The following is a 25,822-nucleotide window of genomic DNA, read 5'->3' on the forward strand; positions in this document are numbered from 1 at the left end:
ATGTATTTTAAACAATGGTCTTTCTGTTGTGATTACAGATACAAGAAACCCACTGACTTTAAAAGAAAGAAATTGCAATTATTGACCAAGAAACCACTTTATCTTCATCTACATCAAACTTTGCACAAGGAATGATCCTGACATGATGAACCTGGAACTTCTGTGAATTTTACCACTCAGTAGAAACCATCATAGCTCTGTGTAGCATATTCACCCTTCAACAGGCAGGAAGCAAGCCGTACCCAGACCAGTAGGCCGGAGGGAGTCCAATGCAAAGCTGTACCACAGAATTCAGAGTCCAGCACATCACTGACGTATAGGACTCCTTGGGATACAGGTTTATTGTAGATTTTGAAACATGTTTTTACTTTTCTATTAATTGTGCAATTAATAGTCTATTTTCTAATTTACCACTACTCCTACCCTGCTTCCTGGAACAATACTGTCGTGGGTAGGATGTGCTCATCTTCAGACTTAATACAGCAATAAGAATGTGCTAGAGTTTACACATCTGTTCACTTTTGCTCCAATATGCTCTTTTGACTTAACGTCAAGCTTTGGGTTGATGTGGGTAGGGTAGTGTCAAACTGCTTTGAGAGGAATGGGACCAGTTCTGCTGCCTAAGAAGGTCTGTCTGGATGTTTATAGGCAGCACCTCTGAAGTGGCCTAAATTCACCCTGATCTGATAGTTTTCCTGCTTAGAAAGTGTGCCTTGGCCAGATCAGTATCCCACATGGGAGTGTTCCCTAGGTTGTAGCTGTGATTGTTTCCAGATGACCAGATTGTTTTTCTGAAAATGAGCATATTTTTAGTCATGTCGATTAGCTGTTCTTCTACATCACATTGTTACTCTTTCTGATGATGATTCTAGGGTTAACATTGGAACCATCTCAAAATAATTACAAAGTTTTAGATGGGTTTACAATGTCTTCTAAACAATGTAATCTAAAAATAATTGAGTCAGATGCTAACGAGATACTGCAGGCATAACTGCTGTTTTTCTGACAACTGATTGTGAAACCTTAAAACCTGCATACCTCTTCTTACAGTGAGGAGTATGCAAAATCTGGAAAGATACTCTATTTTTTTTATATAGGTAGATAGGATCGCCATTTATTTCCTATTTAGATATACTGACATTCATCCATATGAAAATATGCAGGTCATTAGCTTACTATAATTTACTTTTGACTTAATGGGGCATAAATAAAACTTTCATAGTACACATGAGGTGGATATTTGATACACAGAACATTTGTGGTGGGCTTTCTGTGGGTTAGATGTAAAGCCCACATATTTTAATATTCACTATTTTAAATGAGCAATGCATGAGGGGAATGCAGTGTCAGTACCTGGCCTATTTTTAAACTAGTGTAGTCACCCTAGTCATACCATTCAGTATGTTTGCTTTTTAAAATAAGTAACCACAATTAAGTTGTTTTAGCCCTTGCACTTCAAGAGATCTAGTCTTTACTTTCAGTTGTCTGTTAGGTCCATTCCGTTTACTAGACGGATGTTAATAAAAACTATGTGAGGCTGAATGAATTCTCGGCCAAATTTAGTCTTGTCTCTCATCTTGATTGGATTAATTCCAAATTCTAAAATGATTCAGTCCACAATAGCTCTAGGGGATGAAGAATTTGCCTTACTTTGCTCAGTTCCTAAGACTGTGAGTTGTCAAATCCCTAGATTGTAAGCTCTTCAAGGAGCAAGAAGCGCATTTTCTCCGTGTCATGTAATTTTTCTAAGGTGCTTGGCAGCACTCTGTACCCTGTGGAGTACTCAGTACCTTTTGTTTGATGTTGCTGACAAGACCTGAAAAAAAATCCCTTAAAAAAAAAAAAAACCCATTAAAGTGTAGCAAAACCGATGTATTATTTTTTCTCTTTTCTCATAAACCATAAGATATGTATATCAAAGTGATAATTTATATGAAGCATCTGCTATCCTTCACATAAGTATGGTTTATATGAACTACAAATACCTTTCATCAACATTAAAGAAGCTTAAATTGAACACTGTGTGATTAACTTAACTTTAATTCAGACCTGAATATAACGAGAAAATGAGTGATTGTCTTGAAGTTGACACAGAATATACCACATCCCACGAATTACTTAAATTTACTTTCCAATGAAAAAAATCAGCCATTGGCGATATAACTACAACTATAGCAGAAATGCTTTCAGGCTGAATATTGCTGCTTCATAAATAGGACAATTTTAGCAACTAAATCCAGACACAATTAGTTGGAGATGACTTCCAAAATAGATGAAACTTTAGAGATGGAAAAGTGATTTGGCTGAGGGATGATACTCCCTATGCCATCTGCATATTGGCACCCTGCTTTGTTTGGGGTTTGCTGCAGAAATGGTGCAATCAGATGGATGTGAGAGGAAGCAGTTATGGACTGGCTCACAACTTCTCAGAGAAGCTACACTGGAATCTTTACAGCTTACCAGTTTCTCAATTATGTCAGATACAGAATAATCACCAAAAAAGGCTTTAGAGGGGAAAAATACTCTAATATTTTGAATTTTAAAAATAGATTTAATTTACCTTTCCTATTTACCTTCCTAGATGGCATAATCTACACTTAAATGACATTTAAAATTAGAAATTATATTAACCTCAGCATTGTTTTGTGTCCTAAAGAGATACTGACAGGTAAACTCAAAAGTTGTATTTGTGACTTAATCTTATTTTTACATGGCTAAAAGTGGCCTATGCTCTTCTGTGGAGTTTTCCTCATAATTTCTTCTATTCTTGATATTAAACGGGAGGACATATAGATTGAATTCTCTTTTCCTGAAGAATTTTTATATTCCTTATGAACTTTGACAGAGTTGTCTTCTTTCAAAGGTCCTTACCTTTCTAAACTATCTTCAGTTTAGTATAAAGAGAGAAAATTGTTTCACATTGAAGCTTTTGCTCCTTTTTACAAGGTATTCTTGATTAAATATCACAACAGTGCCAAGACATACACTAGGTTTCAAAAATATTACATCATAGCACTTCAAAGAATGGAAGAATATAGCCTAGCAGCAAAGAAAAGTATCAGCCTTTTATGATTTTAGTTTTAGTGTGGATCTGAAACTCCTTAAAAGGAGTGCTATTATTACTGTAATTAAAATGTCTGAAGTTCGTTCTTAGAAACGTTGTAGAGTATTTAAAGAAACATTGTTTTAAAGACAGACAGTGTAGTAATGGATAAGACTTTAAGTATGGTGCAATTCCAGATGGTTAGTTACTGATTTTTAAATAAAAACACCAATGTTTAAATATTAATTAATATTAATTTTGGAATAATATCTGTCGCCCCCCCCCCCCCCCCGATTCCCCCCTAAAACAGAACTGATTTCAACCCTTGGTTGCTGACCTAGGGCATGTTATAACCCTCACAGTCCTAAGTCATTCTTTCTCATGGCATTATACTCTTCCAATCTTTTTATTATATTCCTCAAAAGTCAGTGGCAAGGAATGGTAAAGATAGATAAGGGACTGTACATTTTAAAATTTTTAAAGATTTCTGTAATTTATGGCCATGACACATCATTTTCATTTTTCTGTTATGCACCCTTTTTCTACAGGAATGGTAAAAACAATGGAACATCAGGTCAAACAACTCTCGCTACTATTGTAAACTCACTCTCAGAAAACCATTCTCAAATAGACAATGAGGATCGTAAAGAAAGCATGTAAATGCTATACAAGTGGGAAATAAACTTCTTTGAAATAAAAAGAAGACATCACTTGTAGAGTTGACAGGTGACGGAGGAGCAGCCGGAAGTGTGCCACCAGCCACCATCTTCAGTTCTGGGAGCCTGAGTTTACATGGTCCCCAAATGGCACAAGCCTCATAACAGTCCAATGAGTCAACAGACACTTGGGAAATATTAATAAACAAATTTTTATGAGCTATTACTACAAAGAACTTCAGCAAGAGGGGAGATAGTTTAGTGATCTTTTAGTAAACATTTTTAGCGTAACAGTCTTTGTGACCAGATAGTTTAAAAAAAAACGCTTATAAACACCGTTGCTCCGTATTCAGCTGGTGTACACTAAAAATAGGATAATGGAAATACATGTTCTTAAAGCATTTCCACAGGAAATGTTCATATTTTTCATGACATTCTAAATCATTTTGCAATTACATATGCTACATTAGCTAAAACACAGGTATTCTTTATTGCACATTTCAAAGTTGTAAGGACGCTCTAGCTTAAAAGGTGATTTTTATTTAGGGAAGAAATGACATTTTTGAATTGTTTGGCTCAAAAATACACACTGCCAAGGCAGCTTAGTTCTAACAACAAACCTTTTAAAATAAACTTTTGGATTTTGAAGCCAATGAAATCCTTTACTGTAATGAATAATGCACAGTACACTTTCTCTCCAATGAAACCTCAGAGGTCATAGTTTTATGGGCTCTGTTTTAAAGCCTGTGAGTCCTGGCTAGTGCTCTGAGAGGCAGGTGGAGGCTCATCTCTAGAGCCTGACGGCAATAAGTCTCTTACAGCAGGTGGTGGTGGGTATTCCTGGGGACCATGGGTTGGGGGTGGTAATCGGGTACCAGGAATAAAGTACTCTCTTGGGCCAAGTGAACCTAAAGGTCTAAATGGTGCGTGTCCAGGTAAAAATTCCCGAGGGTGGAGAGGCAGGTCCCGTCTTCCTGGTGGAATGCCTGGTGCAAATTCTCTTAAGCCTAGTGGTGGATGCATACCAGGGCCTGGAAAACAAAAATTATTTCAAGTAAATTCCTAGGAACGTATTTAAATTAAGATAATGCCAGGTATGTTAATATAGTCTGTCATCCTTTTTTTTTTTTTTTTTTGGCGGCAAGGTCTTGCCTGTCACATGGGCTGGAGTGTAATGAGTGATCATGGCTCACTGCAGCCTCAATCTCCTGGACTCAATCAATCCTCCCACCTCAGACTCCCCAGTAGCTGGGACTACAGGTGCATGCCACCACTCCCAGCTAATTTTTGTATTTTTTGTAGAGATGGGGGTTTCACCATGTTGCCCAGGCTGGTCTCAAACTCCTAGGCTCAAGGGATCCACCTGCCTCAGCCTCATCTAATGAATGCTGGGATTCATAAAGTGCTGGGATTACAGGCGTGAGCCACTGTGCCTGGCCTGTCATCTTCATCTGAAAAAAAGAGACAGATTTGTACTTGGAAGTACTATATACCATACCAAGAAGACAGACTAAATATGGCTTCATTGCAATAAAAATTTTGATAAATTCCATTAACTACTGTGTATCAGTTAAAAATTTATGCAGTAGCTCAAGATGTACCTAATAAATGCCATAAAAATTAAGGTGCTTGCCCTGCTGGAAAAGGCTTTCCAGCTCCATCTAATTAAATTCAGCAGCATTCATTAGATAGCTGTTAAATTCTACCTTCTCTTTCATATCTCCCTTCTTTGTATTCCCAAGGTGAGGGTTGAGGGTTTTGTCTTTCCTTAATATTCTGTGACCTACTGCTTATGCTTCCATTATGGGTGATTAGAAGCTTTATGTTGTAGAATGTGTATATTTGTGACCTACAGGACATCTTAGTTAGGGGATGTATTTTATCTACCTTGCTATCCATTGCAGAGCCTAGTACACAGCCACAGATGTTCAATGTGATGAATATTTCTGGCTTTTTATAAATAGCCCCTTTCCTTGTTCTATTAGAGACAACTATTGCCCATCTAATCACAGGAGATTATGCAGCACCCTTTGTGTCTGAAGAAACTTGGGGAAAAGTTACAGTGTACTCAATCAGCTTCATCGCTGCATTGCAAAGCCCCGCAATTGCAGTTGTTTTAGCAAGGGATAGAGGGAGAAGATGAATGTGCTTTACAAGTCAATTACTACTGTTCAGATCATCTTACCAAAGGGTGGAGGAAGTGGCCGAGGCCCAAAAGGTCCGCAGAGCTGAGGTGGTGGTCCATATCGAATGGGTGGTGGTACAGGGCCTCCCATGGGGGTGCTCATGAGAGGGACTCCTGGGAAAGGAGGGGGCCCTTTTGGAGCCATATTAACCTGCAGAGTAGAAACAATTGAAGTTTTGAAATACTATGGTATGACAGACAAAAGCACCAACACCAGTAAAAACTAAAACCCAATGAAGCAGATGTCAGGCACTTGTCCAGAGCAGAATTAGTGCAAAAAACTCTACCCCTCTCATTTGTTCCCACTGACAAGCTTAGAAAGGTTAAAAGTATGCCACAGGAGTGAACACTTGCTGTATCATATTATTGCTTACATCTGCAAATGGAAGGGAAAGCACAGGTTATAAATGGAGGTCATTCCTGACTAATGATATAAGTTATGCCATTCATACATCTATTTCTAAGGCAGTCACTCCCTCTGCACATCCCTCCCATCAGAGTAATTTCCATATTAAGAATGCAGAGAATGAAAGGGAATGAAAAATCCATTCTCTACCATGTAACAGCGATTATTCAGAGTACCTTCTGTAGGCCTTACATATATTAACACGAATTCTCACATCTCTAAATCTCTAATAGGACCATCTTGTTCTAAATATGCAGGAACACAGGCCCAGAGAGTATTAGATTTGCTGACGGTCACACAGCATGTAAGAGGCTGGCTGGAATTCCATGCCAGGTTTGACTCCAAGGCCACGTTCTTTCCACCTCTGCTTCTCCTTTCTAACAAAGTAGTCTCTACACTCTTTGAAGTCTCCTACTTCAAAGGGGTCTCGGGTCTTATCCAAGCTGCCCTTGGATAAAAACATTTCTCAAGAAATGTGTATTCCTGGAGTCCTGTGCTGGAACTTGGAAGTATTTTCCAAGAGAAACAATCTTATGTACACAAATTATACAGGCACAGCTCTATTCACCTTCATTCACTAGTAATACTGTCTACTATGAGATACTGATTAATCACTTCCTATGGGAAAGTGGGTTGGAAACTCTCTCAATCATTAAAATTATTTTAATTTCAATGTTGAGAATCACAGTGAGGTATGATCAGAGGACTTACCAGCCATAACAGCTATACAAGTTACAAGAGAATACACTTATGTGGACACTGTTTAAGGACACTGCTGGGAACTGGCTCAATGGGTAATTATAGACTTCCACTATTCAGTATTTCACTTCCAGCAAACATTCTTCTGTTATCAATCTGTAATTTCAGATCATTCAAAATAGGGTTTGCCTAGTATACAACTGTAGGTATTCTTAAACAGCACACTTCCAAATGAAGACATAATAATGAATTACACAATTTACAATGAATTTACTTTGCCTAAGAGCGTTAAACACTGAGACACACAAGAGTGGGGACTTTTCACTTTTGTTTAAGTTAATTACAGTTACAGCAGATGCTCTACACAGGTTAAATGTCTAACCAAACAGGAGAGAGGAGAAAAGGCCAATGAATCCATCAGATTTCACCAACACTCCCAAGTCAAGGATAAAAGTAAGATCAATATTGCCATGCAACTTATAGCCCAGTTCAGTCCACACTTCTAAGTACTTACTGCTACTGGACGCTCAGCCAAAGATGTAATGCTGGGAACTGAGGGGACTTCAGGCTCTTGGAGAACAGTTTGCTTTTTTAAAAAATAAATGAGATAGTACAGATAGAACACACAAATAGGAGATGAGGCAAAGAGAGAGTTGTAGGAAGAGCTAAATGTTCCTGAAATAACTAATTATTCAAAATGGGTGCATTTACCTTGCCTTCATCGAGTGCCCTGGTAGGGGAAGAGCCTCTTGAGCTGCTGTTCATCATGGTAGCTGTACCAGATCCTGGATCTGTTAAAGACCAGAGAACTGATTTAGACTTATTCTGACTTGTGTACTCTGTGAGGAGGATTAAAAAAAAAAAATCCTCTCCCCACTTCCTGCATGGTTTTAGACTCTTTGAACACTCTTGCTCCCTTACCAGAAGGAGAGGGTTTCCCAGATGCCTCAGCTGACCATCGAGGATGAGGTAGAGGCCCGTCCACTGATCCTTGAGAAAGAAAGAACAGAGTCCTTATATGTATTTTTTGGAAGAAATAATAAATTGTGGACAGATCAGGGTTCAAGTCTTATCTGGAAAGCAACATTAAAAATAGGTCTCCCAATACTTATGAAGGGAAATCACTTACAATTTATGCATGGACTTAAAGAATTAAAATAAGAACTGCCTTGCACTGAAAGAACAATAAACCCTGCACATTAATGGCTCTGGCTCTATACTTCAAGCTACAGACTTACATGTACAGTATTCTACATGGTGATTTTTGTTCAGTGTATATGTAATCTGACTTCCGTATCTTACTGAGTATTATAGACATATTTAGGATTCAAAATAGACTCAACAGCGTTTCATACTATAGTAATGAGAAGTGGAAACATGTATGCTGCATAAACGGTAAAGTTATTGAGGCTACTTTTATAATACAGTTGACTCAAACAATGCAGGGGTTAGGTGTGCTGATCCCCTGCGCAGTCAAAAATCCACGTGTAACTTTTGACTCCCCAAAACCTACATACTAATAAATAGCCTACTATTGACCAGAAGCCTTACCAATAACATAAACAGTTAACACATATTCTGTATATATATTGTATACTGTATTCTTACTTTAATAAAGTAAGCTAAATAAAATGTTATTGAAATCATAAGGAAGAGGAAATGTATTTATAACACTGTATTGTATTTGTACAGTACGTGTACATGGTCTGTTTACAAGATGAATCGTCTGACTGAAATGACTGCTGCTGCACACTCCAAACTATGGTATATATCAAAGCAATTCAACTTTTCTAGTAGTGTCATGACTTTGCTTCTTGAGAATACTTCCAGCATCACTAGTGGCATTTTATATGGGTCCCATGGTGTTATTCAAGGTTTATGTTATTGCACTAAACATGAAAAATACACAAGAACCATGAGAGATTATGTTTACTGTGATACACAATTTACTGGAAAGATGAGCTGACCACATGCAGATTAACATCACACGGTGTTTTAAACAGATACTCACAACACTTGAGCTCACTGCAATAGCAACGGGAGGTGGTTATGAAATTATTGTAGTACTACAGTATGTACTACAGCTAATCTTATGCATTTATGATTTAAAACTGCATCTTTACATGTGTTTACTTTTTCCCAATTGTGAATGCTGTCATGTACATCTGTGCTTGTGCAAGTTTTGATAAATTTTAACTTTTTAAAATAGATATTTGTATATTTTCCAATAGTTTATAACACAGACTAGTATCTACATATATTTTATGCATTCACGACATACATAAATTTTTCTTAATGTTTTTATATTTCTAGGCTATGTGGTTCATCTGCAAGTTCTTTCAAATTATTGCAAAGCTCCAAAAAATTTCCCAAAATATTTTTTGAAAAAAATCTGCATAGAAGTGGACCTGCACAGACCAAACTTGTGTTGTTCAAGGGTCGGCTGTATTTGGGAGAGGAATCCCACAGAACTTTAATTTTGAAAGATAAGGGCTTACACTTCAGAGTAAAAAATTAAAGAGAAACAAAATAATAAAGGAAAATAATAAATGCCTTCTGTTCTAAAGCAAATCTTGCAGTTGAATACTTGCAGTTGAATCCACCAAGACAAATTAAGAAATTTTCTTTTCTATACTGGACAGACCCGAATTCTAAAGTGTTTGCATTAGAATTCTCAAATAAAAGGGAAAAAGCCACCCAAAAGAGTATTGCAAGGAAACATGTGAATGCTCACCAAATTCACTTCTAGGCATATCTCTTCGATTGAGAGTAGCAGAGAGAGGTCTCACGGGTGGCTCCACTGTCAATGGAGGGGAGCATTCTCCACCACTCACAGGGGATGGGCCAAAAGAGCCATTCTGGCTCAGAGGACCTAAAGATGACAGCATCTTGTTAGCATTTTAAGACAGCCTTTTTTTCTTTATTCAGTTCTTGGGATTATTCCTAGGGTACCATAACCATTACACACAGAAATAAAAAGTCACTTATATACATTTTACATCAAAAAACAGATTGTTGCCCTTTACAAGGTGCTCCCTTACCTCTCCGTGGAGGGTTTTGTGTATTTGGTTTTCCTGGCATTGGTTTTACAATCACAGGTTCTTCTTGCAGCATTGCCATCTTTTGTGTTAATTCTAATAATCTTGAATATAGAGAAAGAATATTTAAGAAAGAGTTAAATATGAAATAGAAACCAATTCCTTAAGAGAACACACACTGAAAATATAGGCATCAAAATCCACATACTTGTGTCTCAAGTTGGCAGCTTCCCTTTTCTCTTCAGCTATAGCTCTTTCTGCAGCACGAGCTTTGAGCTATTGAAGAAAAATATCCAAATTCAGTTGTGGGAGACTATGCACAAAATAAGGGAAAGAAAAAAAGAAATCTTACCCAGTTTTCATGAGCTTTCTTCTCATGGGTAGCGATCTGAAAAAGATAATACATCACAAAATATGCTTACAGATTCATTATAATAGCCTCTATTAGTTATCAAAGAATTCCGGGCACTATATAGTAGGGCACTAGAATTATTACCTGGTTTTTAAATGACCGCTCTGTCTTCTGTAATTCATCCTCCATTTCTTCAATTCTCCGCCTAAGAATTACACTTGGCTTTATCATTTAAAGCACAACTGAATAAAAACCCAAACAATCTGACTATGTTAACCGTTACCCTAACGACTGTACCCTAATAGAGCTTATCCAGAAATATAAAGCATATTTTACATGGTTGGTTATAACAAAAGTACAATATGATGAAAACTAATGATACATAATTTCCTTTAACAGCTGGAGATTGAGTTGATATATTACAATTCCTTTAACTGTTCCTAAATATGTTCTCAAATAATCCTATTATTAATATCTTCCACTATAAACCTTTTTTCATCCTTTAATTACATCACAAAAATTTTCCCAAAGTTAGGACTACTGGGTCTATCAAATGGCAAAATCACTTTAATGGCTTTTGATACATCATATAACAAACTGCTCCCACCCCCTCCAACCCCCAGAACTGTTTGCACAAATCAAGTTCCCTTACAGTTTTGCCAACACTGGGTATTTGTTAATATTTTTCCATTTGTTAACTTAAAATTTAGTTTTTCTTTTGTGTGAATTGATGTATTCATGTCCTCTAACCATTTATTTATGCTTTTGTGCTAATAAAAAAAGCCAACACTAGTTTCATTAGCCACTGATACCCTCTTTAGGAGGTGAACTTACTTGTAAGTTTTTACTTCCTCTGCAGCCGAAACTGCCTTTTCATCTGCAGCTGACAGCCTGTGCTCTCTTTCTTGCCGTTCATACTCTTCTTGACTCAGTTTCCTAAGATAAAACTGGTTGTCAATGAAAATGTTTCTCTTTTCCTCCTGGCATTCTGTCTGAATACTCCAATAAAATCTCACTTCCTATCCTATTCTTAAAAATGCATAGATTATACAAAGTCATAGGAAGGAAATAAAACTGTTCTTTAGGATAAAAATCCAACTGTGGCCTGTTGATACATCACCTGCATTTTCTAACGTCTCATAATTCTCTCCTCACTAGTAAATGAAACAAATGTGAAAAAACCCTATGTGTCAAAGACTGTTGGGTTGAAATGATGCTCACTTTTCTTCAATGTAGAAAGCCAGGACTGATCAACCTAACACAGTTAAGCTTATTAGGATGATGCAGGAGATAATTCTCTTATTTCTAACCATGGAAAGACCACTAATTAATTTTCTTATGGGCTGTTTCTCAATCCAAGGCTGGTACCATGATAAAGACAGCCAATGAAAGAGCTTTTTAGAACATGTCCTTAACTGTACAATTAACCCCAGAACATTTTCACACTTCAGATATGGAGCTCCCCTACCTATTTCAATGGAACCATGATAAAGCAGCGAGACAAATCCGAGTACTGGCAATGTCTGTTGAACAGAAAAAGAATCCAAACTGTCCCGTAATCAGGGTGTTATGTACTGGAAATTGGTTTTAACCTGATAACCTTCAAGCTCAAGAGGTCAGCCAACTATAACACAGATTGTAAAGGCAGCAACATTTAATCGTTTAAAAGTGCTACTTGTAGTTACCCTTGTACTTCTTTACTCATAGTTCTGATGCAAAAGATACTTGAAAATTTTCTATAAATTGGAAACAAAAATAGAGGAGCTATAGTAAAAAGGGTTATTAACACCAAAGAGAAAAAAGTTTATGTATTCTTTTACAACTGCTCATTCAATAAATACTTCAGCAAATATTTTATGAGTGGTTATAACATACTAATTACCTTGTAAGAGGCTAAGATAAAGGTATGGGTATGGTAAGTACCACCTCTGCACTAATGGAGCTCACAGCTGAATGTGTAAAAGGTGCATATAAGAACAGAACAATCCCTCTCTGACTCTGGCTTAGGAAGGGATGTGGAAAAAACAAGTCTTGAAGAAGGATTCAAGAGAATTTTGTTTCCAATAATGGATGAGTTAGTCTGCAAACACTGAAAATAAGAACATAGGGACAAAAATAGAAAGAATGTGCTCGAAGGCATCAGAAAGCTAATAAGGCAGTGAAGAAAATCCAGTAGGAAAAAACACAGAATTATAAGTAAGCCCGGCATTTTAAGCCATTTCCCCCCAGGTTCATCCATGCATTGAAGACAATGCAGATACATAAGAAGGTTGAAAAGAACTTTCAACACATCCCTGGGTTGAGAGAAACAAGAAGCGGAGGGAGTTCAGGGCTGCCAATGAGAAGGACCCCTAGTAAAAGCTCTAGGCTTTGGGTTGAGACCAGAAAAGAGCTGCACACTTGGAGTATTGAACAGGCAATAAATACAATGTCCTTTAAAGGAACTAAGCCATTTTTGAATGATTTTAATTGCTAACTGGAATAAAGTAATGACCACCTGCTAGAGGTAATCTCATATCTTTTATGTAGGACGATAACATCATCTTAGACCTCAAATTTCCCCTACAATTTTCAAAAACAATGTTCGCCACTCCATCAAAACCAACTAGGCATTCCACAAGACAAGACAATGTAATCACAATCTAGAAGACCAGAGAAACACACTCATAAGGGATCCACATAATAGGATTACCACATAGATTTTAAAGCAATTGTGCCTTACAAATTGGAGGAAGTACAAGTCAGGATTACACATTTCAGCAGAGGATTAGAAACTATAAAAGTGAAAAATAGTGAAACCAAAAAGAACTCAATGATTTTAACAGATTAGACAACTGAGGTGAGATTTTTAGCACATTGGAAGATAGGTCAGAAGAAAACATCCAGAATGAAGCATATTCAGAATGTAGGAGGCATTGGGCGAGGGGTAGGGGTGGGAGATCCTAGTATGTCGAATTGGATTCTCAGGACAAGTGAGAATGAGATAGAATTAATATGTGAAAAAAGAGGCTCCAAGCTCAAGAGATGTTTATAACCTCAAGCAGTATAAATGCAAAAGAAAAAGCAGGAGGGTAGGGTGGAGGGGTGATGACAAAACCCTACATGTAGGCACCTCCCAAGAAAACTGCTGAAAAACCAAAAAGAAAAATGACTAAAGGCAGCTAGGGCAGGTATAAAACATTTGAAAAAAGAGAAAACAGAAAATAAGAATGATAATAGATTCCTCAAAGAAACTTTAAAACTAGAGGATAACTGGTTATCTTTAAAGTGCTGATATTAAACAACTATCGAAATTCCAGAACCAGCAGAAAGATCCTTTTAAAATGGAGTCAAACTAAAGACATTTTCATACAAAAGTAAACTGAACCTGCATTAAAGTATATTCTTCGGCCAGGCGCGGTGGCTCACACCTGTAATCCCAGCACTTTGGGAGGCCGAGGCGGGTGGATCACGAGGTCAGGAGATCGAGACCATCCTGGCTAACATAGGTGAAACCCCATCTCTACTAAAAATACAAAAAAAATTAGCCGGGCATGGTGGCCGGCGCGTGTAGTCCCAGCTACTCGGGAGACTGAGGCAGGAGAATGGCATGAACCTGGGGGGCGGAGCTTGCAGTGAGCTGAGACCACGCCACTGCACTCCAGCCTGGGCAGCAGAGTGAGACTCTGTCTCAAAAAAAAAAAAAAAAAAAAGGAAAGAAAGACAGTCTGGAGATACGTGATTAGCTAGGGGACTGGCATAAAAGATGACAAGGGCCTGAACTAACACAGTGACTTTAGGGGTGGACAGCAGAGTACAAACCACACATGGAGACTGAATGAATTTTGGGGAAGTTGAATAAAACACTGCCACATCAATGGGTTAACTGTATCATGAAGAAAAACAGTTGCCATTTAAGTAATTCACATTACTATTGGAGGCAGAGAAGTGCTATTTTTTAAAAAGTAATGAAATGAGGAATGTCTCTCTGAAGCAGGACAGGCATTTATTTAGAGCTGGCCTGAACAAAACCTGGAAAATCTAAACTGGCTGCTTGGTGAGCAAAGAATTAGAGAAAAAGTTAATGGTATGGTTTCAATATTTAATGGCATACAGCAGTAGCAGTCTAAGCATTTAAAAAAGTTAAATTTGCTTAGCAAGAGAGGCCTTCTCATACACTGCCATATACACCAAAGAGTAAAACATAAGAGCAAACACAAATAGCAACTGCCACAGATAAACTATTTTTAGAGAATTCAGATGTTTTTGTGGACAAAAAACTTGAACTATAAAAATATACCTCTCAAAAGGTACCTCGCTTGAAATTTGAGATATGTATTTCAGAGGATTAATATCTAAATATACACACCAAATAGTTCTACATTCAAAACTCCTAATATCTTTGCCACAATTATGTTTAGTTTGAATATTTGACTCTGTGAAGTCCAAAACTAAATGTACCTTCAATAAGTAAATTTTCCTTTTTTGAAGTTTTTATTCTACTAAAACACGTGTCATACAAATCCCTCAGACTGTTTAAAGGAAATTACATAATTGACCACAAAGAAAGGAAAGTGAAACAAGTGGCGGAGCCACAGACAAGGCATGGCCAGATCTTCAAAAGAGAAGCACTCCCACAGCAGCGACCGTCAGTACCAGTACACTGCTCCCCCTTAAGTGAGTTACAGGCAACAGTTTTTGACTACTGGTTAGAAAGGAAAGAAAAATGCAGCTTATGAGAAACAAAGCAGAAAAAAAGAAAGACAAATTTATACTAATTACAGATGCAAAAGAGTAGAAATAATCCTGAAAAACGATAACATTATCTATATTAGTACACATTTATTTAGTGACATGACACTACAGTTAACAGTAAATGATGATAATCTTACTTTTGCAAAGCCATCTCCTTCTGCTGATAGAGCTCATTCAGAATCTCCACTTTCTGCCTCAAGGTTTTGCATTCATCTTCCAGTCCAGCTTTGGCAGCTTGTAGTGAGTTGCGGTCATCTTCCAATTTCTTTACCTGGTCTGTAAAGGATAAAACATTTGAGTTCCATATGTGTGCACAAGAACTTGAGAACTTGGTTGGGGGCTGGTGCTGAGAGAAATGAGAAGTATGAAAGCAGGAAGCCGCTCTTTATCTTTCTAATGCAATTTTGTATCTTTCCAATATATAGCAATTTCTTCTCAAGAAGCAACCTACCTTCCAGGTTACATTTAGTGGACACGGAGGCTCTTAGCTTAAGCTGTAAAAGCTTTAGGTCCTCTTCAACTACCGATATTGCAGTCTGTGTCTAAAAATTGCAGAAGAGACAAGTATTCATAAAAGTGAGGCATAGTAAAAGTATTCACTGGCAATTATGGGACTCTAAAAAGGATTATACCCGAGAGACATCCATCATCTGCTTAATTTGATTTTTCATCTTCTCATTCCGGTCACCTAAAAAACAAAAGGCTTTCTTTCATTGCTTTTTCTTCCCTTGCTTTTTAAATCTATATTTTCTTGATTTACCCAAAACTAAACAATTGTCATGTTCAAACATTTAAAGAACAAACAAAAACAGAAAAGGATTAAACTGACTTTTAAGAGAACTGCAAACTTAAGACTGAAAAAGTGAATTCCCATTTGTACAATAAACATGTTATACATGCCATTATTGAGCAAGAAGAAACATGTGAGATAAAGCTCTTTCTTCCATCTGGGCTTAGTGTCTTATTCAGAAAGATTCCCTCCTATTCTCCTCCAGAATCTACTACCAGGTGTGGTTTAAAACACCTACTACACAAGCAATATCCAACTTGAGAGAGGGCATCTAGAAACATTTTCCTCATCAGTAAACACTGCAACACTATAGCCTCCACTCTCATGGCCTTAGTTTATGGATCCAACCACCTCAGTACTCTCAAAACCAGTTGTGGTTTTCTTTCATGGCCTTAGTCAGTTTATGCCTCCAACCACCTCAGTACTCTTAAAACCAGTTGTGGGCCTTAAAACCACACAGCTACTGAGATGACAAGTTTTAAAATGTTATCTCCATGAAACTGAAAAACAAGTTTCTACTACTGTATGTGTTCAATACTTAGAGGTGTAAGACATGACCAGTGCAGCTCCCGTGCACCCTTCTAGTCTCAATGTAAAAACAAAGTCAGTGTTCATTGCATGCTTATTGCTACACCACATCCTAGCAATCCACCTCTGCCCAATGCAAACAGACATACATTCAAATCCAATGTATTTATAACTCGAAAGCTTAAGAGGAAATTCAGCCAGCTGAAAAGTAGCACTGGTGCACTTAAAGACAGGAAGGCAAAAGGGGTCCATCCTCCTTGAGGCTGATCTTACCTCCCACTTCTCTATTTGCTAATTCATCTGAATCATTTCCACCTTTATTTTGACCCTCAGATTCAGATTCACACTCTAACAGATTCAACTGTGTAATGCAGTTAGTCAAAGCCTAGAAAAGAAGTAAAAGGGCATTAAGAGTCTTTCCATTTAATTCAACAGATTTCATAATTCACAAGAATTAAGCTTGTATTCATGAACGCACTTACATTAATATTATCATCCTTGTGAGTAAGAGCTACTTCCAAATCTTTCTGAGACTTCTCAAATGATTTGATTTGCTCACTGAGCTCAGCATGTAATTTACTCCAGTCTTCGATTTCCTGCTGCAACTGAAAAGTTAAAATACATGATTCCCACAGGTTAGGGCTTTTGCACTGGAGACATTAGGACCACATGAATGAGACAGGGAAATAAGGAACCATGCCTCTCCTTGGCCTATCACTATGGGCTAAGACCTTGGTTAAGTGGGAGGAGACAGTGGCCCCAACCCTCAGAGCTGTAGTGAGAACATCAGAGCTATCAAGGAAATTGATCTTGTTTATTGCATCCTTCAGAAAATTGTAGCCAATTCAAATAATTCACTTCCAGAAGGAACAGAAGGGCTCATCCTACTATCTCCCAAGTCCACACTCCTGATCATGTAACCTTCCCTTGGCTAGTGAAGCAGTAACTACTCAAAGGAGGGTTATAAAATATCTAACTCTTAGGTCTAAAAAGCCAATCTACTACCCACTCAAGGCTACTCAAGTTAATAGCAATTGGTGTTTGACAAAACAAGACTACACACTCTGATAGCCAAAATAAATTGTACAGAACAGAAAATCCAGAACAGATGGAGAATGTATACCTACACTCAATTTTGGAAGCATAGTTTAAACTTTGCATATCTAAGAACAGAATCCTGCATATATATTACCTTAAAAATAGAGCTGAGTAAAGGCATTCATGAGGTATGATACTGGGTTCTCTATTTTACATGACCTAGGACACGCACTTTCCTTTACCTGCTCTTTTTTCTTCTTAAGCCTAGCATTTTCTTCTTGAACCCGATGGCATTCAGACTTCACCTTCTCTTCACTAAGCTTAGCTTCATTAAGTGCAATCTGAACCTAATGCAAAACACTCCTGTTAGTGAATTAATTCCAAAGAAAACCAGAAAAAGTTACTTTTCCAACCCAACATCACATAGTTTTCATTTTTTGCACATTTTAGCATACATCAAATTTTTGCTCTGCAATCAAACTATGATATAGTATTAATATCCTGCAGGAATTATAGTCAGCTTTACCTCTGAAAATTCTGAGGCATTCATTGAAATAACATCCTTTAACTTCTCTATAGATTTCTTGTTTTCTGATATCTGCCATGTAAAAACAGAACACAAAATGCATATTAGGATTTTAGTAGAAACACTGGGATACATACTAAGAAGAAGAAACATCAACAAAGTATGTCCCAGAGCCATCCCCTATGTTTCAGGTAAAAGCAGGTGTTTCAGTTTTGCCCTCGGGAAAAATCAAGAACTTAAAGAGGTAAGGGAAAATAATCAAAGGCATAAATATTTCACAGCATACACAACCTTCCTGGTTAGAATAAAATGTGGTAGATGACCAGACTAAAAGGTGAAAGAAAAGAAATTGAAAAATCTTTTAAGTAAACCAGTTCAAATCAATGTGACTTTTTTTTTTCTTGTGGCAAGAGAAAAAAATAATCCCCAAGGTACTTTAAAAATTCTCTTGCCTAAATTAAAAATGGTAGGATTGGAGTGAGAATAGACAGATCACCCATATAGAATTCTAGATAATTTATGAAGATTCTGGCTCCTCAAGAGGATGGAGCATAACCCTTCACTTTTTAACTGTGGGCTGTGTTAGTAACTTCCTTCCAAAGAGTACAATAATGCAAAAAGTTTAAAAAAAAAAAGTAATTTTACAGTGAAGAAACCTGGCAATACTACCTCAACGAGGTCATCAAGATTAATAGGGTGTGGGATTTATGGAACCCTCTCTACTATCTTTGCAACTTTTAGGTCATTCTAAAACTATTCTATTAATAAAATAAAATGTTTATAGCAAAAAAAAAAAAAAAACTTTGCAAAACAAAACAAAACAAAACAAAACACAAGGACTGTTCAACTGGGTTTCTTAGTTGTTCCACATGTTTCAGAGGGCAGAGCCAAGCAATATGACAATTACCTAGGGTTGAGAACCAAAATACTTCCTAGGCCTGTAAGAATAATTTCTTGTGTAAGTACTTAAAATTCCACAAAAATGGACAGAAGTAGGTTCAACTTCCCTGACTCGCACTCTTACTTCACATAACAGCATGGAAAATAAAGAGTTCAACTCAATCTACAAAAGAGTTCAAAACCCAAATTATTAGTAATACTTAGCAGCAAAACTCTTACCAAGTCCTGATTCTTGACATTCTGTTCTCTCTCAGATTCTAGCATAACACGAAGATTTTTAGCTGTGTCATCCAGAATTTCCTGATTTTTTTCAAGTGTCTTGATTTTATCCTACAAAAAAGATATTAAGGTTAGTTATACTCATTACTTTTACTTTTGTTTTAAAATGTAATCCCCAAAAGAAGTTTTTACCTTAAATTTAATTGCTTCATCAGAGAGAATCATATTTTGTTTCCTGGTTTCCTGAACATGTTTCTTTGATTCCTTGATCTATATAAAATAAAGCATTCAGAATCCAGAAATATAAAGTATAGTGCTACCAGAACTTATTTTCAAGTGACTGACCTCTTACAGAAGAAAACAGTACTTTACACATATGACTGCTTAAGATCTGGATGGTTTATAGGAATTAATGTAATAATAAATACTATTTAAAAATACCATAGTAACTGAACTATAAGATAGGTGACAAATAATTCAAGCTGGGACCATGAAAAAAAAAAAAAAAAAAACAAAGAATAATTATACCTTCTGTTCATAATTTGACAATTTTTGTACAAGTTCTGTATTTTCTTTCATGATAGTCTTCAACTTCTCAGAAATTTGCTGTTCCGTGACTGAAAAAAGAAAAAAATAATAAGGTTATTATGATCACTAAATGAAATTGAATTACCCAATGTATCAGCAGCAAAGACATATTATCTTGCACTATGAGGAAAAAGAACTTCTCAGCATAACTATTATGGTTTTAAAAAGTGATATGGTTTGGTTCTGAGTCCCCATCAAATCTCATAACAAATTATAGTACCCAGTGTTCAGGTGGGGCCTGGTGGAAGGTGATTGGATCACAAGGGTAGATTTCTCATGAGTGGTTTATCACCAACCCTGTGGTGCTACTCTGTGATGGTGACTGAGTTCTTGTGGAATCTGGTTTTAAAAGTGTGCAGCACCTCGCCGCTCACTCTCTCTTGCTCCTGCTCCCACCATGTAAGATGGCCTGCTCTCGCTTTGCCTTCTGCTGTGAGTAAAAGCTCCCTGAGGCCTCCTCAGAAGCAGATGCCGCTATACTTCCTATAGCCTGCAAAAACATGAGCTAATTAAACTTCTTATAAATTATCCAGTATCAGGTATTTCTTTTTTTGAGACAGGGTCTTGCTCTGTTGTCCAGCCTGGAGTTTAGTGGTGCAATCTCAGCTCACTGCAAACTCCGCCTCCCAAGCTCAAGCAATCCTCCTGCCTCAGCCTCCTGAGTAGCTGGGACTACAGGTGTGTGCCACCACACCCAGCTAACTTTTATATTTTTTTTATAGAGATGGGGTTTCTCCATGTTGCCCAGGCTGGTCTCGAACTCCTGAGCTCAAGCAATCCTCCGCTTTGGCCTCCCAAAGTGTTGGGATTACAGGCATGAGCCACCACACCAGGACTTGGGTATTTCTTTATAGCAGTGTGAGAACAGATTAATACAAAAAGCAATCTGCTAACAAGAATAAGGATGTAAAAATACTGTTAGGATTTAAGAAAAATTAATAAGAACCTTTATTTCAATGAGAGTTTAATTTATTTCCAAGATGGGATATACAGTAAAATGTTATAGCTCAATATTCCTCCCTGCATGAAGCATCTTTCTTCTCAGAAAATGGCATCACTTCAAATATGTCATTTGCAAAGAGAAACAGAAAATGCAGGCATGCTGATTTATATTTCTAGTTCTCAAATTATCTACTTAAATAAATATTTAATGTACTGACTAAATCATTAGCACAGGGACACTGGTCACATGTAATAAATTGGTACTACATCAACATTTATGGTCAATCTGCCCCAAATTAATGATCTTCTCCCTACTCCCACAATTCGTTCCTCCTCATCTCCCATCTCAGTTGGTAGCATCACCATTTACTCTATCATACAACCTGGCAACCTAGGAACAGTAAAGTTTTCAGAAGCTATAAGTCAGTCAGACATCAGAAGTTACTAAAACTACTTATATATAAAATCCATATCAAACACCAATACAGAGGGACTAGTACAAATAACAAAATAAGCCTAAAGATTTACCTTGATATACTCTATCCTTCACCTAGAAAAGAGAAATAAAATTAAATTTGATGTCAAACATTTTATTAATAGATGTATATAGTTTCTAATACAACTGTCAGAATTGTAACCAAATGAGAATTTAATAAAACTTTGGTTTAGCATAATGAATCCTCAAGATGAAAAAACTTAAAAAGGTTAAAAAGCATTTCAAATTTAACCAGTAGTGATATGTTGTGGTCTGACAGATAAAGCACTGAGGTAAATATCTTACTTTGCACAGCTAAAGATATGTTTATATATCTAAATGAGCACCAGTCTTACAAAATGAGCACTTAACTTGAATAACAGAAATGGCTAATATTTTTGATAATAAATATATTAACGTTTTATTTACTCAAAGTCACTTATTTGACAACTCCAAATAGCCAGAAAGAAATCTAAAAACAATGACTACTCAAAAAGACTCTGAGAAAACATAATTAAAGGTATGATCTTCGTACTAAGATACACACCTCTTTTGCTCTCCAGAAAACATCTCAGAAATCCTACTCAAAGTTGACTGCTGGCTGAATTTTAAAATAATGCTATAAATACTAAGCTAGATTATGTGATTTTCCTAGACCACTAAAAACAGTGCTCATAAACCTGACAGGGAAGAGAAGACTACTAGAGGAAAATGCATAAGCAACAAGAGAAATGACAACTATCATCTTCCTGAAAGGGCACCCAAATCATCCCCCAAAGACAGCACTAAATTATAGGACAAGAAAATCTAAGCAGTAACTAATATTGTAAAAAGAATATTACTAAATTTCTTTGCAACCCAGAACATATTTTCCCTTTCAAATGTTATGTTGATGAGATACTAACACCAGTCCACAAATCATCCATAAGCTCAGTAAATATACTGTTTACATAATATACTGTAATACAATAATTCATATACTGTATACATAATAATTCCAGTATCTAAATCTCACTTATAATACCATTGTTATAGGAATATGCATTCAGAAAATTCCAACATGGAAAGAAATTACTATCTCCCTAATGTCATGGCCTTGCTAATTCCTCTGCTCCATTTCACCCAAACTAACAGGCAAGCAGAGACCAAGGTTCCAAAAGTCAAGTGCTGAGGCTGAGGAACAGCAGTTAGGACACAGAGCCTATATAACTTTCTGAAAAACGAAAAAGGCGTTAGAATTTTTTTATTAACAAATAGGAGAAACAAGAGTGGGAAATGTAAAATGTTTTCAACTTTTCCCCTTCCATTTACCCTTTGATTCTCCCTTTTTATCTGAAGAAAAGCACCAGGAGGTTAGAGAAGGCCTCACAGGAAAAAAGACCCTTCTTTTTAAGTAATTTTACAATCAATTGTGAAAGCAGAGAAAATTTATTAATGATGATATATGTGATATAATTACGAAATCAGAAAAAGAGTACTCAGTTTTAGAAAGATTTGCATCCAATAATTTTGGCCATTTTAACTGTGAAGTTTCAATACAAAGCTTTTCATCTGCAAAGCTCATTTACACAAATAATCTTCTCCCAATTATGTTAAATAACTATGAAGCTGAATGCTATATAGTATAATCATAAGGATGTACAAGTATGAGTATACACACTTATACATACATATGTTTAAGTCTGAAAGGCAAATTCTGCACAGAAGATAAAAAAATTAACGATGTGTCTTTACACATGATATAATTTGCATTTCGAAATAAAAAGATATTTTCTGAGTAAAATAGTACATGATCAAATCAGAAAATCTGGAAAATACACATTTTTTAAAAACTGAAAACTTACCTCATCTCCTAGATATAAGAATTTTTATCATTTTATTGTATTTCCTTGCAGCATTTATTTTCTGTGTGTATGTTTATGTAATATACAGTTTATCTATACCTTAAAGTCTTGGTTTCTACTTTTTTTCTACTTCATGTTAAATTGCGAGTATTTGTTGTGCTCCTATGTCTTTGAATTACATAAAGCAGCCTAATATCCCATTATATGAACATACAATAATTTAACAATTTTCCCACTGTGAATCACAGTAGGTTGTGTCAAAGTTTTCACTCTAATAAATACTGTTCTGCTGAATGCTCTCATGTAAGATATTTAAAACTTTTTTTTTTGAGACAGAGTCTCACTTTGTCGCCTAGGCTGGAGTGCAGTGGCATGATCTGCCTCCCCAGTTCAAGCGATTCTCCTGCCTCAGCCTCCCAAGTAGCTGGGATTACAGGCTCCTGCCACCACCCCCAGCTAAGTTTTGTATTTTTAGTAGAGATGGGGTTTTGTCTTGTTGGTCAGGCTGGTCTCAAACTCCTGGCCTTACATGATCCACCCGCCTCCGCCTCCCAAAGTGCTGGTATTGCAGGTGTGAGCCACCACGCCCGGCCATGTAAGATATTTAATGCATGATTGGTTATTTCTTTCTTTCTTTTTTTTTTTTTTTTGAGATGGAGTCTCACTCTGTCACCCAGGCTGGAGTGCAGTGGCACATCTCAGCTCACTGCAGCCTCCGCCTCCCAGGTTCAAGCGATTCTCTGCCTCAGCATCCCGAGTAGCTGGGATTACAGGCATGTGCCACAACACCTGGCTAATTTTCGTATTTTTAGAAGAGATGGGGTTTCATCATGTTGGCTAGGCTGGTCTCGAACTCCTGGCCTCAAGTGATCCACCTGCCTCGGACTCTCAAAGTGCTGGGATTACAGGTGTGAGCCACTGTGCCTGGCTGACTGGTTATTTCTTTAGGATCGATTACTAGACATGACATTAATACAATATAATAGGATATAACCATTTTTAAGGCTTATCATACACATCATGAAACTATTTTTCAGGATGGCTCTAAGAATTCCTAGTTCTACTAACAGTGTACATATGACCTATCTAATTCTTTCTTTTTATCCTTTGTGAGTTGAAATAAAGACCCACCTAATTCTTAAAATTTAGATTTTGATATAAGACACATATAAACTGTAGTTTTCCCATTGAGATTATACATGTTGTCTTATTCACTTAAGAATTTACCAACACAAAAATTATACTAAATTATTTTACAAGGTTAGCTTGAATTAAAAGCATTAATTTCTGTTCATATTAGAAACTGAAAAAGAAACAAAAGGACTGTGATTATAAAACCATACTTGAATTTATGAGTTAAAGTATGCATTAATTTACTCACAACAAGGACAGTTCTCCATAAGAAAACGGCAAACGAAGCAATTCCCAAGAAGGCAGTGATAAGTACAGGTTTCCATGGCAGTCCATAAAAATCAGGCCCAGGCTGAACATCATCAGGCAATGTAGCAACTAGCTGAATGTTAGAAATAATGAGAAACCTTAAAGAAGCTTACCATAAAGCAGTCACAAAGACTCATTCACAGAAATTCTAAACCAACTCTATCAGATACCTATCCCCTCAAAAATCTTCAGTAGCTCTCACTGCTTTAAGAAAAACAGGATACTGGGAGTCTCATACTTATTGTTCGGCCTGTGGTGTTTTGAAGTACTATGACTCTAAATGTCTTTAGGTTGGGCATATATTTCTAGTTTCAATAGGCCCTGATACAATATGTTATCTAAAACGTGGCTGGAATCTCTCTGCATCATACTTTTGTCTTGAATAAATTGGTTTTTATTGCTTAAAAAACCACATAAGACAAAAAACCTTTTATATACAAGTAACTAACTTTTTATGGCTGCAAATAAAACCAATATGATGATAATGAATATCACAAATAACGTTTTATTCCTCTAAGATTTAAAATCTTAAATCGACTTACATAAACAAAGAACAAATGCTGACTAAGTTCGGATAGCTCCTGATAACTGATCTAGATAAACCGCTTTGAATTTAGTGCCTTAATTCTAAATGTTTCCTTGAAAACAGTGCATTAAACACCTGTCTGCTCTATGCTGTTTCCACAGCCCTCTACAAGTACACTATCACACTGGTCCCATCCCACAACAGAGCCGGGGGTTATGCAGAAAAGACCTGTAGGTTCTCTGTGTTTTGATCATGACTTCACACCAGAACATAAAGTGTTGTCACTTCGTAAGTACTCAATTAAAAAAAAAAAGAGTGACGAAACCTTCTCAAACACACTCCCACCTGCCTCCCTAAACAGCATAGAAACGTCTTGCTTTCCTCGGATCTGACACACTCCATTTCTCCTTTGCACAATCAGTGCACCCAATCTGCTTAGAACTCATCCACCCGCCTGTGACAGCTTGGGTCCCTCCCCGGGAATCGGGACTGTCACCTCCAGCAGCTTGGCTATGAAGGCTGCGTAGAGCACAGACAGGGGTCCCACAAGTTCCGGGTCCCCCGGGGTAGCGGTGATAGAAGGCACAGTGGCAGGTACTGAGTCCATTGTGTAGAACAGCTGAACGCAAGCGACAATTCCCTGCGGAATGGCACTGGGCCCCCTGTTTTTCAGAGCTTCCTCCTCCGGAAAGGCCCCAGTTCAGGGGGCGGACTCTGGGATTCAACTTCGCCTTCCACTGCTGCCTGCACTTTCGCTTTATGCCGCCTATAAAACACGTCATCAGCCACTGCCCCTGGCGCACCTCAAGGCACCAAAGGAGCCGGCCGGCGAGGGCGGGGCCAGAGCGGACGGAACCAACTATCGAGGTGACGGGGGAGAAGAGCGAATAGGG

The 25,822-nt window shown here is 37.2% G+C and overlaps 2 protein-coding genes across 8 annotated transcripts in view; one reads left to right on the forward strand and one right to left on the reverse strand.

Annotated features, from left to right (window-relative positions):
* Window positions 1–1,871, forward strand: part of AIDA (axin interactor, dorsalization associated) — a 44,476-nt gene extending 42,605 nt beyond the window's left edge. Inside the window, exon 10 of the mRNA XM_001173160.6 lies at window positions 39–1,871. Coding sequence (XP_001173160.1) covers window positions 39–135 — 97 coding nt within the window. The 3' untranslated portion in view covers window positions 136–1,871. The remainder of the gene's footprint in view (window positions 1–38) is intronic.
* Window positions 1,872–3,895: 2,024 nt separating this feature from the next.
* The window catches only part of MIA3 (MIA SH3 domain ER export factor 3), a 48,417-nt gene continuing 26,490 nt past the window's right edge, over window positions 3,896–25,822 (reverse strand). For 2 of the 7 annotated variants that reach the window (XM_016939348.3, XM_063809966.1), the window contains exons 7-29: window positions 24,345–24,476; window positions 21,173–21,194; window positions 19,643–19,731; window positions 19,307–19,384; window positions 19,115–19,225; window positions 17,996–18,067; window positions 17,712–17,816; window positions 16,914–17,036; window positions 16,705–16,816; window positions 15,746–15,801; window positions 15,565–15,655; window positions 15,251–15,389; window positions 11,214–11,315; window positions 10,524–10,584; window positions 10,380–10,415; window positions 10,236–10,303; window positions 10,031–10,131; window positions 9,724–9,861; window positions 7,911–7,979; window positions 7,701–7,780; window positions 7,504–7,575; window positions 5,885–6,035; window positions 3,896–4,730 (exon numbers count right to left, since the gene is read on the reverse strand). In XM_016939348.3, coding sequence (XP_016794837.2) covers window positions 4,423–4,730; window positions 5,885–6,035; window positions 7,504–7,575; window positions 7,701–7,780; window positions 7,911–7,979; window positions 9,724–9,861; window positions 10,031–10,131; window positions 10,236–10,303; window positions 10,380–10,415; window positions 10,524–10,584; window positions 11,214–11,315; window positions 15,251–15,389; window positions 15,565–15,655; window positions 15,746–15,801; window positions 16,705–16,816; window positions 16,914–17,036; window positions 17,712–17,816; window positions 17,996–18,067; window positions 19,115–19,225; window positions 19,307–19,384; window positions 19,643–19,731; window positions 21,173–21,194; window positions 24,345–24,476 — 2,316 coding nt within the window. In that variant the 3' untranslated portion in view covers window positions 3,896–4,422. Of the gene's footprint in view, window positions 4,731–5,884; window positions 6,036–7,503; window positions 7,576–7,700; window positions 7,781–7,910; window positions 7,980–9,723; window positions 9,862–10,030; window positions 10,132–10,235; window positions 10,304–10,379; window positions 10,416–10,523; window positions 10,585–11,213; window positions 11,316–15,250; window positions 15,390–15,564; window positions 15,656–15,745; window positions 15,802–16,704; window positions 16,817–16,913; window positions 17,037–17,711; window positions 17,817–17,995; window positions 18,068–19,114; window positions 19,226–19,306; window positions 19,385–19,642; window positions 19,732–21,172; window positions 21,195–24,344; window positions 24,477–25,425; window positions 25,777–25,822 lie in introns of those variants that run through there. The other 5 variants (XM_016939368.4, XM_016939375.4, XM_009441548.5 and 2 more) reach the window with 5 other exon arrangements.

The sequence above is a fragment of the Pan troglodytes genome, chromosome 1 (assembly GCF_028858775.2).
Source record: "Pan troglodytes isolate AG18354 chromosome 1, NHGRI_mPanTro3-v2.0_pri, whole genome shotgun sequence".
NCBI lineage: Eukaryota > Metazoa > Chordata > Mammalia > Primates > Hominidae > Pan > Pan troglodytes.